Genomic DNA, 14,810 nt, shown 5'->3' with positions numbered 1-14,810 from the left:
AAGTCACAATAGAGTCGGACACAAAGGAAACAATGCCTCCAGACTAAATTCTGCCTACAGAGAGCTTTACTTGGATCTTGTCTGACAAAGAAATGATTTGGGGGTGAAACATTGCACAAGGAAAGCCTATTTGCTGTTGCCACATTTCCTTCACCACAGAGGCAGTCTGGGAACTGATGGCTGTAATCAGTTTCCATAATGGGCCATGCATGTCACTGCAGCCTGTGTTTCACTCAGGATGTCTGACTATGATGAGGTGTTAATGGGCCTCCGCAGTCACATGATTATCAATCATACTGTGTGCTACATATCAAAGTTGATCAATAATGCGACTGATTCCTGATCCCCTCTGCAGCCACTGTATTCCTGGAGTTCTGGAAAAGGAGGAGGGCAGAACTGACTTATGACTGGGATCTCATTGATTGGGAGGAGGAAGAGGTACGTCAGCATTATCTCCAAATAGATCAGATATGGTTTGATTACCTCGTAGTTTAAGTTCAGGCAGCACGTCTTCTAAATGTGACATAAAAAGAAGTGTTATTGCTTCATCAGGCACAGACGCCTAAAGTTCAGTAGTTCATGCTGGAATGTGTGTTGTGATTCAGGAGGAGCTGAGGCCTCAGTTTGAAGCCAAGTACTCCAGGATGGAGAGAGTCAACCCCATCTCTGGCAAGCCCGAGCCTTTCCAGCCCTTTTCAGACAAACTCAGCCGGCTCATGGTGTCTGTGTCCGGAATATTCTTCATGGTAAACCCTTTGATCTCTGAATAATCTGATCTTTTGGGATTGAGTCTTAGAGTGGGATCACGTCATTTTGTGTGCCGCCTAATGGTGTGCCAGCGGCGGCATAACATCGCCCCCTGCTGGATGAAAGCTGTAATGAACTGTTGGATTTGGATTTTCTGATGGCCTAATTTCTCCTATTTACTGATTACATTTGAATGATGGCTGTTTTGTTTTCTGAGTGTTTCATTGTTTCTTAATCAACAGGCTGTCCTTTCTATTCTGCATAGTTAAAACCTCTGGAATGTAACCCGCAGAGTTCATCTGTGATTATCACACTTTTTTAACAAACATATCACCCCCTCCTCTTTTCTTCCCTCTCTCCATCATCTCCCTGCTTAGATCTCCCTCGTCCTGACAGCCGTGTTTGCTGTGGTGGTTTTCCGTCTCATAGCGATGGAGAAGTTCGCTTCCCTCAACTGGTATTTTGTGAAGAAGAACTGGCAGTTTGCCACCTCTGGCACTGGTGTCTGCATCAACTTTATGATCATCATGTCTCTGAACGTGGTGGGTGTCATGACGAGCATCATCTGGCCAGTTTACATGTACTGTCCAGCGAATGTTTCATCAAACATTTATTCAGCGCAATGTTCCAGGAACTATCACATCCACAGCCAGAAAGACTTTTAGTTGTTGTGTTTTTTTTTTTTTGGCCGAGATTCCCCTTTGCCTCTCTTTCTCGTGATCGTTACCCTCCTCAACCTTTTCCCTGTTGATGCTTATGAGTACTATCGTCTTTCCAGGTGTATGAAAAGGTGGCCTATCTGCTGACAAATTTAGGTGAGCGTAGTCCTCATACTGCATGCATTTATACCTTCATTATCTCTTGCATCCCAGATGGTTGGCAAGCATTTATTTTCTCCCTCGTCCACCCCACAACCGCCTGTTTCTCCCCCTTCAGAGCACCCACGGACGGAGTCTGAGTGGGAGAACAGCTTTGCTCTGAAGATGTTCCTGTTCCAGTTTGTCAATTTGAACAGCTCCACATTTTACATCGCTTTCTTTCTCGGAAGGTAGGCCGGCTGCCATGAACTGTACAGTTCCTGTTTACAGTGAACTTAATGAGAGATTGTTTGGGATGTTTTCTTTTAAAATCCCAGGACTTAACTGGCAAGTCTCCCTTCCTTTCAGTCCATTTTGGACCTCATGTTTCAGCATTTGCAAAATACTTCCCCTGACTAGAAATGTAGCCAAGCTGTGAACTCTGTCTGACATAATGAGCACCTTTAAGTCTCTTTTTTTTTTCCTTCTCAGAGTTTATTAGTTTTCCTCTGATTGAATTTCGTAGCTAATGTTGCCAATCTCAATCTGTTCAGGTTTGCTGGCAGGCCTGGAAAATACAATAAACTCTTTAATCGATGGAGACTGGAGGAGGTGAGTGCAATTAGGCATCACCATAAGTGGGCTGATCATTGCCGTCTGTTTTAGGATATATTTAGAATTTTCATGTAATTCATCTTTCTAATGATCCGTTTGTGTATGACTATGAGAACCATTAATCTCCCACATAATTACTGGGATTTAAAATTTTAATGATCAAAAAGCAGAATGGGATGAAGTGTGTCCCAGGATCCGCTCATGGCTTTGAATTATTGGGCATGAAATATAAATGTCACAGTTTTTTTTTGTTTTAAATGTATTATTCTCAGTGTCACCCAAGCGGCTGTTTGATTGATCTGTGCCTGCAAATGGGAGTCATCATGTTCTTCAAACAAATCTGGAACAACTTCATGGAGCTCGGTTATCCGTAAGTAACGTGTTATAATAATCAGGTGGTTCTTTCTGTTTGAACCATTAGAAATGTCATTTTTAATCCTCAGCGCTGTAATTTCAAGTGATTGGCATTTTACAAACCTTGTGTTATATTATGTTCCCTTTTTTTTGTCCTTTGCTTCATTAGCATATGAAAAGGATTTTCTCCTGCAAAAACACATAAAATCCTCTTGTGTGGGGCTTAGTAAAATGGTTCCTGCAGTGCTCAGCGCATTGTCAGAAATAATTGCTTTGAGTTGACAGTTAGCTACTTGCTACATTTTCAGTTTGCTGCAGAACTGGTGGTCTCGTAGGAAGATGAAGAAAGGAGGTGGTGGAGGTGGTGGAGGGCAGAATGTAGAGAATAAAGCCCAGCTTCCACAGTGGGACAAAGACTGGAATCTGCAGCCGATGAATGCCCATGGACTGGTGGACGAATACCTTGAAATGGGTAAATCATTATACCCTTTGAAGTGTTATATTTGTCTGAGGACAGAAGGGAAAAAAACTAAAAATTACAGCTATCAACACTGCCAGGGTTGAGACGGACGTCCTCTGAAGTTCATCCAAACGGTTCTTTCCTCTGCAGTTCTCCAGTTTGGCTTCACCACCATCTTTGTAGCAGCGTTCCCGCTGGCTCCTCTCCTGGCGCTGCTCAACAACATCATTGAGATTCGTCTTGACGCCTACAAGTTTGTCACTCAGTGGAGGAGACCCATGCCCGCCCGAGCCACAGACATAGGTCAGTGCGATCTCTGACTGCCCCCGCACCTCCTCTGCATCTCTCACGCAGTGTCTGTTTTATTTGTAGATCAGAGTTGCTTTTTCCAACACTAAAATATTGCGGAGAGCAAACGTTTTCCACCCTATGGACATAGATATGTTCCCATATCCTCTGTTTCTGCACCGCCATATGCTGCACCTCCCCTCCCACCAGCCCACCTCCGCATATGACTACAAACACCACCCTCCAACTGCCTTATAATATATGACCAAATGCTTCTTGTGGCATGTTGCCCTGTAATTAAAAGAGGAATTCACCCAGACACGTTTAGAAAGCTGTAATGAACACATTATGTTTTAGTCACACAGAATGGAAGAGCAAAGCTTCTTTTCTGGTTTAAGCTGACTTTTACCAATTCTACAGAAACAAATGCAGAAGAGGCGGAGAAATGATTTTGCTCCACTGACCGTAAAGTGGCCTCTGTAGACTTTTTTTGTAACGCAGCCAAAAAAACATGCTGTTGTAATTATTTGGCTGCAGAGCTGTATATGCGAATATATAAACAATACGTCCTTGCACCATCCTGAGACTGTTGAAACTCACTCTGCTAGATTATTAATGGAAGAGAACATGAAGGAGACACTTTGTCGCAACATAATTCCTGGAATGTGCATAAATGTCACAAATGAGTGATTTCATGACATAATCAAAGGGTAGAATTTTCCTTCTCAATTGTCCGTCATTATCTTCTGCCTGATGTACTTCAATGTTTCACCAGTAAAAGGCCCAGCCCCGTAAGCCACACAGAACTTAAGTGATTACGTCTTTCAGACAAAGGACTGTAGATTTAGAAATCATCTTGTTGAATACTCATTTTCCTTTACACAAGTGTTTTTCTTTTCTCATCCGGTTTGACTACCAGGCATCTGGCATGGGATTCTCGAAGGTATCGGCGTGCTGGCAGTCATCACCAACGCCTTCGTCATTGCCATCACCTCAGACTACATCCCCCGCTTTGTTTACGCCTTTAAATATGGCCCGTGTGTGGACAAGGGACACCACCACCGGAATGAGTAAGCGTTAAATGTGTAAGCTTTTTAAAGGTATCCGGCAGAGCGGCTCGTGTTATGGTCTGATGGCGTCTCCCTTCGCCCTCAGGTGTTTGCGAGGCTACATGAACAGCAGCCTGTCCGTGTTTGAAATGAAGGAGGCGAACAGCAGCCAGACCAAATACTGCAGGTACAGAGACTACAGAGCACCGCCCTGGAGCTCGGTGCCGTACGAATTCACCCTGCAGTTTTGGCACGTCTTGGCCGCCAGGCTGGCCTTCATCATCGTCTTTGAGGTCTGTCAGTGTTTCTTTTTTTGTGTGTGTTTTCAAGCAAAGCAAGCAGCTATAACTAAATCCCCTTTACGTCCTTCTCAAGTCTGCTAAATGACAGAATTCTTTTTGTAGTTTCATAATTTCTTTTATTAATTCATGTGCTGTCGTTGTGAAGTGAAAACCTCACAAGCCCAATTTAGGCGATTCTCATGCTTTAATTGAATCTTGCTACTACAGTAAGTTTCAAAAGATTTCTCTCAAAACCCACGAAATAAATCCCAAATTACATGCTTTTTTCCTCTCCTTTTCTCTCCTTCCCCCTGACAACGCTGCCTTATGCAGAAAAACTGGCATGACATGCGCCTATAAAAAATTACGGGCACATAAAGTTCTTTACTGTGGTGCACACGGCGTTAACCTTTGCCTGCTTGTTAAATTATGCAACAAATACTGGCAACTGAAGTGTTTGAGTTCTGTGGAAGGTAACTCTTAAATGATTAATGCCTCCCTCAGCACCTGGTGTTTGGGATCAAGTCCTTCATAGCGTACCTCATTCCGGACATGCCGAAGGATCTCTGCGATCGAATGAGGAGGGAAAAGTACCTGATGCAGGAGATGATGTACGAAGCAGAACTGGAGCACCTGCAGAAGGAGAGAAAGAAGAACGGACGGCGTTATCACCACGAGTGGCCTTAGCTTCACCCCCACGTCTCCGCTACACGCCGCACAGCCCTCAACTCACAGGCACAAAACCTCCCCTGCCTGCTTATTTTAGCTTTGAGAGCCCAGCTTCACTTGGCTGATTCTGTACACCAAAGACACCCTCTTTAGTAACCAGATCCTCCCCCAAACCTGTCTGGCTCCCTGCTCTGACCCGGGCCATTCCCTCGCCATCTGTTCCACGTCCAGTGTGAGCGCTGCCCTTGGTTCCTTGCTCCAACCTCTTCCGCCCCACCTCGCTCCCTCACCTGGCTTCATCCAGCAGGTTGCCCTTGTCTGTGCGTGTCATGGCTTAACTGGAATAACCTGTGCAATTGTAATGTCTACTATGCAGATCAAGGGCTGCAGATCACCACTGTTCACTTTTGGCACCCATCCTGCAGTCTCTCTCTCTATGTGGCAGCTAGCACCCCCGCTTTGACGCTGCAGTTCGGTGCAGCTCGCAGCATGCCCGTGTTTTTTTCTCCCGTGAGCATCAGCGGAGCCGTCGCTCTGCTGGTCATGTGACAGACCTACTGTGGCACTTAGCGTTTCTTGTTGCAAAAGTGATTCTGGTGATGTGGCTACCAAATACAATGGACACCGTTCTTGCAAAGCGACTGTATATTTGCCCTTCAAGCATGCTGATTAATATTTGCGGCCATTTCGTTAACTGCAAAGAAAAAAAGAACAAAAATGAAAACGACAGCACTCATCGTGAAGGATGTTGACATCTATTCAGTACATTTGACAAAGAAGTCATATAAAGTGCATGGTAATACTGTTTTGTACCTTTTGATAGACAAAGTCCCCGTCTTGATGCCTGGTTCACGTGTGTCTGTACTCAGTGTGAGCTGTTAATCTCCGTCTGTGCTACTGCTGAGCTTGACTGTCTCGAGTCGAGGAAATGTGAACTTAGTGCGATTTGATTGTGCCTACAGTTGTGTTCACTACAATTGTGTCACCAACATCACGTGTGCCTGTTTGTGCTGCACGTGCTTTTTTTCAAGTGCAAGAAATCTTCTCTCTCCTCGCCCTGTTGTCTGATCTTCTGTAAACTCTCTGAACTCTGCTGTCAGGATTTGCTTTGGACGTGAGTCACACCACAGTACCTACTCGGGTCTCAGCTAATGGCTCTGAAACACGCCGACGGTATACGTTGTAATGTGACTCCCATCATGAACAATGTATACACTCGCATGCGGGAGCCGCAGATCTGCTCTTGTGTTCTGCGCTCGCAGCCTGTTTTTCATTTGCTGCTGGAAGCCCTGAAGCGTGGTTGAAAGTTGGATCACTTAGACATACCTGTGGCTTGGATGTTCAGTTTGCAAAGAACATCCATCCACTGTTTCTCACTTACAAAGTACATCAACATTTTCAGTTCTAGTCCTTCGCTAAGCACATGGCCAGATGCGGTTTCGGCTGCTTTCTGACCTGTATTGATGTGAAACTGAGAAATTAGATTTTGTTAAATGCAGTCTTGACATTGCCTTGTGTTGTGGTGAGTTCTGATGTCATGGGTTGGAGAACTCAGGAAAACAGGCAGCATGAGCGACACGTCCATCTGTGTGGCTGAGTCAGAACCGTAATCATTTCCTGTTTCATTCATGTCGAGATGGAGAGTCGTGGAGTGGAGTTAACGAGGGGTTTTGTATTTTCTCGGTGATGAGAACTTTCACGTTGGCAAGAGCTTCAGTGCAGCTCGTGTTGATCATATGATGGTAAATAAGATTTGGAGCCACATTATGCACAGTAAACATGAAGGTTACACCAGTCTAACGGCTGAAGATAAAGAATATGGCTACCCTGAATGCATTGCACAACACTGATAAACAGATTTGTTATTTTAAGTGTACATTAGTTCAGTTTGTTTATTCATTTACTTTGCTGTTCTGTGTATATACATGTTATGATGTATGTAACGGTTTTCTACTTTTTATTTCGTGCTATGACTATGAATTCACCTGTTTTCCCCCTCCAGTTGACAAAGTAACGTCCACATTTCTCAGGTGTCCTCTGAATGTTTGCAGATGATCAACTTTTTATCATATTTTCTAAGATGCGGTCAAAGGTATCCTGCTTTTTTAGATATATATTTTTGCACTGCAGTGCATTTGCATGACTGTAATGCACACTCACAGTTGAAAGCATGTCTGATTTCTTTGCATAATCACAATAAGTACTATATTAGAGCAGATCGGAAATCATGGAACACAACCACGCCATTCATAATGGGGACATATGATGCAGAATGTTGGTTAAGAGGTAATGATGCTTTCAGGTCGTAATCACAATTCACAAGAGAGACATATTTGTTTTTAAATCTTGTTCCAATACTTAGGAAACTAGTCCAGGTCTTCAGATTATCTTCCCTGCTATGTGAACATTGAGAATCTATGCATGTTGTTATCCTTGAGTGCTACATTTATTTTGAACAGATGCAGATGTAAACGTACTGGTACAGTCGTACTGTAGAGTATGCATGACCTAACACCTGCTTTGAGCAGAGCGAACTTCTGTAAAGTTGTCAACAGCGTCTTAAACATATCACGTCCCTTTTCCTGTGTTGATCATTTTTGGCGGTCCGGACGGAACGTTATGTTTGTTGATGTGGCAGAATTTTATACTGGGAGAGTATTTTCTAAATAATAACTTGGGCTCCAGAATGATTTGTATAATCTGGCCTGGATGGAATTTCATGGAGAATCTGATTAAACTAAACACGTGAATCCTCAGATTTGCTCGGTTTGAACGCTCAGCTGGGAATAAGAATTACGTTTACCACCAAACAGCTGAAGTGTTTCACTTATTGGGTATTTGAAATAAATGAAAAACTGCGTGACCTTAGACGTTTGACTTGCCCAGCTAGTAATCGTGTCCAGATGGATCTTTTCCCTGCTGTTTTCTCCTCCCTAAGAGCATTGGTTCACCTTCTCACTAATACAAATGCTGCACAGTGGTGGAACGGTGTTTCTCATGCCTTCTACTGTTGGCAATAGCACAATATGGGTATAGCATAATAAGTAATAATGGCATGACCTTGCACATCTCTGAAAACATAGCAGTCTAAAGGGGGATTAAGCCTTCTGTTCTGTGCTATGCCTCCTAATAGGATTGTGCTTAAGCAAGCAGTGTACTTGACATGGAAGCACAGTGACATTAGACCATAGATGCAACTGTACAATAGGATGGTATCAGTCGTGACATGAAGTGTATCAATAACATTGTTTACTTCCTTCCTGTTTACATGTAAAAACAAGTTGAAATGTATAAAAATAATGTAACATAAAATAATTTGGATATCACTCTTTTCTGTAATAAATCATGGATTGTATCTTTTAAATCAAATCTCCTCTCTTTGTTTTTCTTACCGTCATGATATAAAATAGAGAAGCGGCCTGTAGCTATCACCGTCTTCAGGACTATTGGAGTTGAACTAAATCTGCTTATGGAACAAACCAGAGCGGAGCGGAGCACCGAGACTGTTTTCTCTTTTTATCCCTGCTATTATCACAAACCACAGATCTTCTTGCCAAAAAGCGGTCATAGAACATATTGTTAAAAAGATTGTTTCTTTCATAAGCCCACTTTTTGAGTATTGTAGGATTTTCCCACTATGTTGTGACGTCATGACTGCCACCGCTGCACAGCCTTCGCTTCTAACTGCTTTTCCATTCATGCCATGTCAGTTAACACTGGACGTCATTTTTTACATTGAAGTCTAAACACAGCCGAAGAAACACGCAAAGGTTTGGTGTGCTTTGCGCTCTGATGACAGATGTTTAATACGTTTATTATTTCCTGTGGTCTGTCTCACTGTTGGATGCCCACACCGAGATATTTCCTTTCACCTCTTTGACCAACAGACGTCACATACTGGCATAAAAAGCTGTGGTTTCAGAGATGGATTTCTGCATTTCTATCTCGTTGTGCTGCCACGCCATAAAAGGGAAGAAGAAGAAGAAAAAGAAGAAGAAGACATTTTATATAATGGCGCCTGTCATGGCACCCCAGGACAACTTACATCATAAAAGGTCAGCATGCTGGGGATGCTGAAGAATGTTCTGTTGGCAAAAAAGGATGGAATTTAACAACCTAAAGTTGCAGAAAATAGAATAAAAACAATACATCAGATAAAACCTGCAGCGTCACATCAAGGTGTCCATAGAGTCCTACAGTGGTGGAAAAAGCACTCAATACTGTCTCTTGAAGTTAAAGTATTAACAGCAAAATGTGCCCACGTGTCAAAAGAAAAGTACTTGACCTGCAGAAAAAGAGCCACTGTGACTGATATCACATATTACTTCTCTTTTGTGGACACATTTGATCATTTCACCTCTTAGTGAGGAATTTACAGGAGAAATTATTCGTTGACACGTCTTTTTTGTAAAGGGACACAAGCCAAAAAGTCTTTACTGGTTCAGTCTTCAACAGTAGACTGTGTTTTATAACCTTAATGGTTGAATTTAAGTACTAATAATGAGTAAATGTCCTGTTTATTTCCACCTCTGCCCTCCGTCTACTCCAAAGCAGTGATTGGCCTTTTGCCTTCTCAGCTGCACCTAATTGAATACAACTATCTGCTCTGCTGCAGCTACTAAAAGCAGTCATCTTAAATTTGTGTTCTGTTATTCGTATGACTGATAAATGAACAGATTAAGTCCCTGTGGAGTTTCCATGTGAACAAAATGAGTTTCTGTTATTCTTCAGTGTCACTCACCAAAACGTATCCTTGAGATCTAACAAATGTCTTGAATCCATTTCGCTTAAAACATTTGTAGGGCAGAACCAGCATTGTTTACACTGCATGCTAACAGTCCTCCTCATTACTGCGTCTGCTGGCATGTAAACAAACTGATGGTGAACAAACAAAAACACCTAAAAATGTCGCTTCAGCTGCAAGTGGTCAAAAAATTCCCCAGGGTACCTTTAATAATTGAACACAAAAAACTTACTGTTTGGAAAAAGGGAAGCAGGCGCATACTGTATCTGCTCCCTGCAAAAAGAAAGATGCTTTGGATCAACACAAAATGTATTCTCCAGCTCAGTGAACAGAAGCAGTGTTATTCGCATTTTGAACAGAGCAGTTTTCCAAAGTAGTAATAATATTCCTCATATATCAGTGTTAGCCACAGTCCGTAGACATTAGCTCCTGGTCTCTATGAGCATCTGCAGGAGACGGATTGATACAGCACAGATTTACAGTGCAGGTTAGGAAGGTAATCAGCGGGCCCACTGAGACCAGACCATAAATCCTACAGCGCTGAGATGTGAACAGGACAGGGAGCCAAGGATGACCAGCAGGGGACAAAAGAGTCACAGCACTGACATCCACAAATCATCAGACAGCTCAGCTGGCCGAGTGCAAGAAATTGCTTCCAACGTTACAGAGGGGGACGTTCACTGCTCCAAAACCTGCACTGCATGTGATCTGTTATGACAAACATGCCTGAGAAAATATGCTGAGTGAAAATACTTTCCACCTATTTTGTTTAAAGAGTTTTTTGTGCAGTGTGGCTCCAGCGCTGGCCATGGCGGTCGGTCCTGACTAAAATATGGTTTTGCTCAGACGTTCACGGTCCCTGGAGGCTGAACTCTGCTGACTTTGTCAATGCCCTTTTCCTCATGAGGTTGACATTTGATGAGAAACATCTTGATGAAAAGTGGTTGGATTGTCATGAAATTTTGTAGATATTCACGTTTCCCTCAGAGTGAGATGTAATTATTTTGGTAATTTTCTGGCTTTCTGTCTAATCCAATTTCAAGCTGCCCAATACCTGCAAACTTAATATGTAACATTTATGCATCAAAATGTCTCAAAACAACTAGACCTATGTTATATATTTTGTTGAGTTGTGTGTACTTACATGAATCCAAATGTTTCCAGCAATGTTCAGTCATTTATTCAAGGTAAAGGTATGTTTGATTTGGTCACCTGTCAATGGCATCGTGTCCCCTTTACCCCCTCCAGTGTCTATATCTTACAGGGAAACACTGGAAACACCAGATGATACGTCATAGACTGAGGAAGGAAGCTGGCAAACATGAGTAAACATAACCTGAATAATACATTAACTCGTCCGTGAGCATGATTTCTGCCAGAGTCAGATAGATTTTCATCTGCAATGGTGGTTACTCAACAATACTTCACGACATCATCAAAGTACTTGTTTTGTTATTGTTTCGACTGCGATTTGAAGTTTAGTGCTTATTATTGTCACTTAACGTTAGCATGCTGATGATACCATTTAACTCTCCCATTTAAAAGCTCACAGAGACACTAGCATGGCCACAGACTTGTCAAGTCCTGTTAAGTTAACACATTTCAAAAAATGCCTCCCTGCTCACAGGCTGTCACTGTATTTCTCATCAGTTCATTGGATCTGAGTCTTTACTGGCTCCTCATATTAAGAGCTGAGGTCCGTCTAAGATGAGTTTTAAACATTTGAACTGACAGCACACCTGGAAAAGCCTTGTTCAAAATCTGACACTTGTTACTTAAATCGTAAATTGTTGATGTGGGTAAATCTGTTTTTTTCAAGATCCATGCCCACCAAATAAAGACATTTTTGAGATTTTCAAGCAACAAGTAAACCTATCAAAATTCATTTTTTATGTAACGCTTTTTGCACAGCAGCTGGTGAAGCTAACAGTGCAGCAGGCATGGTGGTAAGACGCCTGGCAGGGTGAAAGAGGGGTGAGATTCAGACACGAGGCACGAGTAACAGCAGTGACAGATGAGTTGACCTGAGTAAAGCCTCCTGCACTGAGAAGCAGCAGCCTCACATTACTTTGCAGAACTGGATGGATGATGGAAATGACACCTGCACAGAGGGTCAAGGCACAACCCTGCTATCAAACCTGCTGCAGCACCAGGATTAACTGAGCAGAGTCAGTTTGATTCACTCGACACAAACTAGTCACAGTCTGCTTATAAAACTGTGATTATCATCGCTCTTGTTATTTAGGAGTAATGATGTACTTAATGGTATACTTGAGCTGCCGTATGTTGGAATTAATATTACAGGAAAAAGGAATCGCTTATGTGAGATGTGAAGGATTTATGCACATCTGTGCCTTTGTAAGCCATAAAGATTTTAATTTTTGACCTTTCAGTTTATAGCGTCTCCTCCTGACTATAACAAGGATGCAATCAGTGCCACTAATGTGTAAGCAGCTCCAGCGTAAACACCTGCAAGTCAATCCACCATCTTCTCCTCACATGTTCAAAAACTGTGACACATTGCAGCTTGCTCTTTTATGTTTGTGCTCTGAGGTGCAGGTTGATCTGTAAATAGCATCAAGCAGTTTTTTTTGTTTACACAAATGTTTGTTAGTGCAGGTGCTGACACACCACAAAGTCCCGACAGGTCACTGTTGTCATGCTAACAGCCACAGTGCCGGGTTGCTTGGTGAATAACATCCTCAGTTTAAATATACAAATGGTGCAGAAATCTGCTGAAAACTACAAACAGTCCTGAAATTCTGGAAACTTCCTTTGAAATTGAAAGACAAGCTGAGGCATGAGCTAAACATCAGACTGCATAGTAGCACAAAACAGTCTGATGAGCAGATGGAGGCGTCTGAGCGACATAATCCTGAGAAGTGATCGTCTTCAACTTAGAATAAGCGCAGTTTTTCATAAAAAGACAGTTCTGCATGTATCTACCCTGAGTGAAAGAGCAGAGTCTAAGCCTGGTATGAGCTGCATCTCTGGTTGAAAACACAGTGTAGATGTGCTTCCACGTGTTCTGTTGTCAAAGTTGCGAGCAGAGGTTTCATTGCCATCAACGTTGTTCCATTTAATAACATTATCAGGGGCATGATGACTTGAAACATCCACTCTCTTTTGGACTCTTGAATACACTCCATTTGTAACCTTCAGAGGGTTCATTTCCAGTGGATCCCACTTTGCAGAAGGTTCGTGACCTTAATGCTTTTAAACAGCAGTGAGTGTGTGAGCTTGAGAAAACGTCGTCATTCAGCTGTTTTTTTTTTTGTACATGCAGGAAGAGACAAATTACTCTGACAGTGATTATAATGCTACAGTAGGTGAACGATGGCACAAAATGATACGTCTTGAGGCTGCGCTGCATTAAAGGTTTCTGACGGCGGAGAAATTACTTCCTCCGCTTCAGTGGATTTTCTCCTGAGTGATTGCTGAACATCGGCGCTCTTTACTTCTGAACCATCAAAGCAGATTTCTTTTTTTCTTGCATTTGTTATTTTACACGTCTATTTCTGCCTTAACAGATTCCTCCATTTCAAATTCACTTTTTTATCACCACATCTCCTCAAAATTTTACCTATCTTCATATTTGAATGAGCACTGAAAAGGTGATTCACTGTGTTGTTGCTTTTCTAAATAAATTCTATGGTATTTTTTCTGTGTGTGGCTGCTAAACGGATAAATTGACTAAAGTGGCACATCTCTTAAATATTTTCTATAATTGCTGCACAATTTAAGAGCACATGGGCACGTCAACATCATGCAGGCCTCCACATTTTTGCATTGTACTCATAAGTGGCACTACAGCAACATAGTACATCTAAAAGGATTTACAGCAACAGTTCTCCAAAAAATACCAAAACATAGTAAATCATCAAACTGAAAACAGAATCAGAGGATTGTGTAGATGTTCGTAGTCAGAGGTAGATGTCTTAAAGACCTCGTTTCACTAAAGAGCTGAATAAATAAACCTTTCCCCACTGCTGATAACTGACTGAAAACTCAAAACTGAAAAGAATTATCAAATCTAAATCATTATTTTTTTATGCTGTGATGAGCATGAGGTCATTAAGATTCACTGTGAGACTGTGAATCAGCTGCCTGTCGCTGCAGCCTCCCACACAGCCTGCAGGCTGCACTGAGAGGAAACCCATCATCATCATCTGAAAGGCATCTGTCCAAACTGCAGCCTTCAGCCCTCCGTACGCACACACTCACTCACACACACACACACACACACACACACACACACACATTATACAGAAAAGGATCAACATCTCTCCCAGCTCCGCTAAATTATATTTGATCTTGCATCTGTTGCTACATCTGCTTTCAGGCAGCTTTGCCCTGCAGTGCCCCGCTCTGCTTTGGAGCGCTGGTCAGTTTACTCTATCAGTGTTTATGTTGAGTGACGCTGTATTTATTCAGGTGTTTTGCTCAAGAGGAAACCGAGACAGCCTGCATGCTGGGAAGCCTCAAGCTGTCTTTGGTTGTATCCTTCATTTAACAGCGTGCTCAGCAGTACAACAGTGGCTTTCCAAACAAACACAAAGCTACACTCTGGTGAGCCAAAGTTAAAGTCGACGAGAAACACAAAACCTGTGCATTTACAAGTTTTCCCAAACATGGGCTTAAGTACAATTGCAAAAGATTTCCACAACGTCTTACTGAATGTTATGACTGCACGACTGTGGTTCAGCAGTGACCCAACTTCTCCAGATATCTCATGAGCTACTGTTGGGTCATGACTCAGACTTTAAAAATAAATGCAACAGAAGGAGCAAAGTGTGTCAAATATGG

At 42.4% G+C, this 14,810-nt stretch overlaps 1 protein-coding gene across 3 annotated transcripts in view; it reads left to right on the top strand.

The window, feature by feature from the left end:
- Positions 1–8,629, top strand: part of ano3 (anoctamin 3) — a 34,603-nt gene extending 25,974 nt beyond the window's left edge. For all 3 annotated transcript variants that reach the window (XM_076732534.1, XM_076732533.1, XM_076732532.1), the window contains exons 14-25: positions 356–438; positions 606–746; positions 1,125–1,289; positions 1,526–1,562; positions 1,684–1,795; positions 2,099–2,156; positions 2,432–2,529; positions 2,822–2,985; positions 3,124–3,276; positions 4,181–4,331; positions 4,417–4,603; positions 5,096–8,629. In XM_076732534.1, the coding sequence (XP_076588649.1) occupies positions 356–438; positions 606–746; positions 1,125–1,289; positions 1,526–1,562; positions 1,684–1,795; positions 2,099–2,156; positions 2,432–2,529; positions 2,822–2,985; positions 3,124–3,276; positions 4,181–4,331; positions 4,417–4,603; positions 5,096–5,278 (1,532 nt within the window). In that variant the 3' untranslated portion in view covers positions 5,279–8,629. The remainder of the gene's footprint in view (positions 1–355; positions 439–605; positions 747–1,124; positions 1,290–1,525; positions 1,563–1,683; positions 1,796–2,098; positions 2,157–2,431; positions 2,530–2,821; positions 2,986–3,123; positions 3,277–4,180; positions 4,332–4,416; positions 4,604–5,095) is intronic.
- The last annotated feature ends 6,181 nt before the right edge of the window (positions 8,630–14,810 follow it).

This window comes from Chaetodon auriga, chromosome 6, assembly GCF_051107435.1.
Source record: "Chaetodon auriga isolate fChaAug3 chromosome 6, fChaAug3.hap1, whole genome shotgun sequence".
Lineage (NCBI taxonomy): Eukaryota > Metazoa > Chordata > Actinopteri > Chaetodontiformes > Chaetodontidae > Chaetodon > Chaetodon auriga.
The sequence above is the reverse complement of the archived record's forward strand: the minus strand, read 5'-3'. Positions and strand labels throughout refer to the sequence as shown.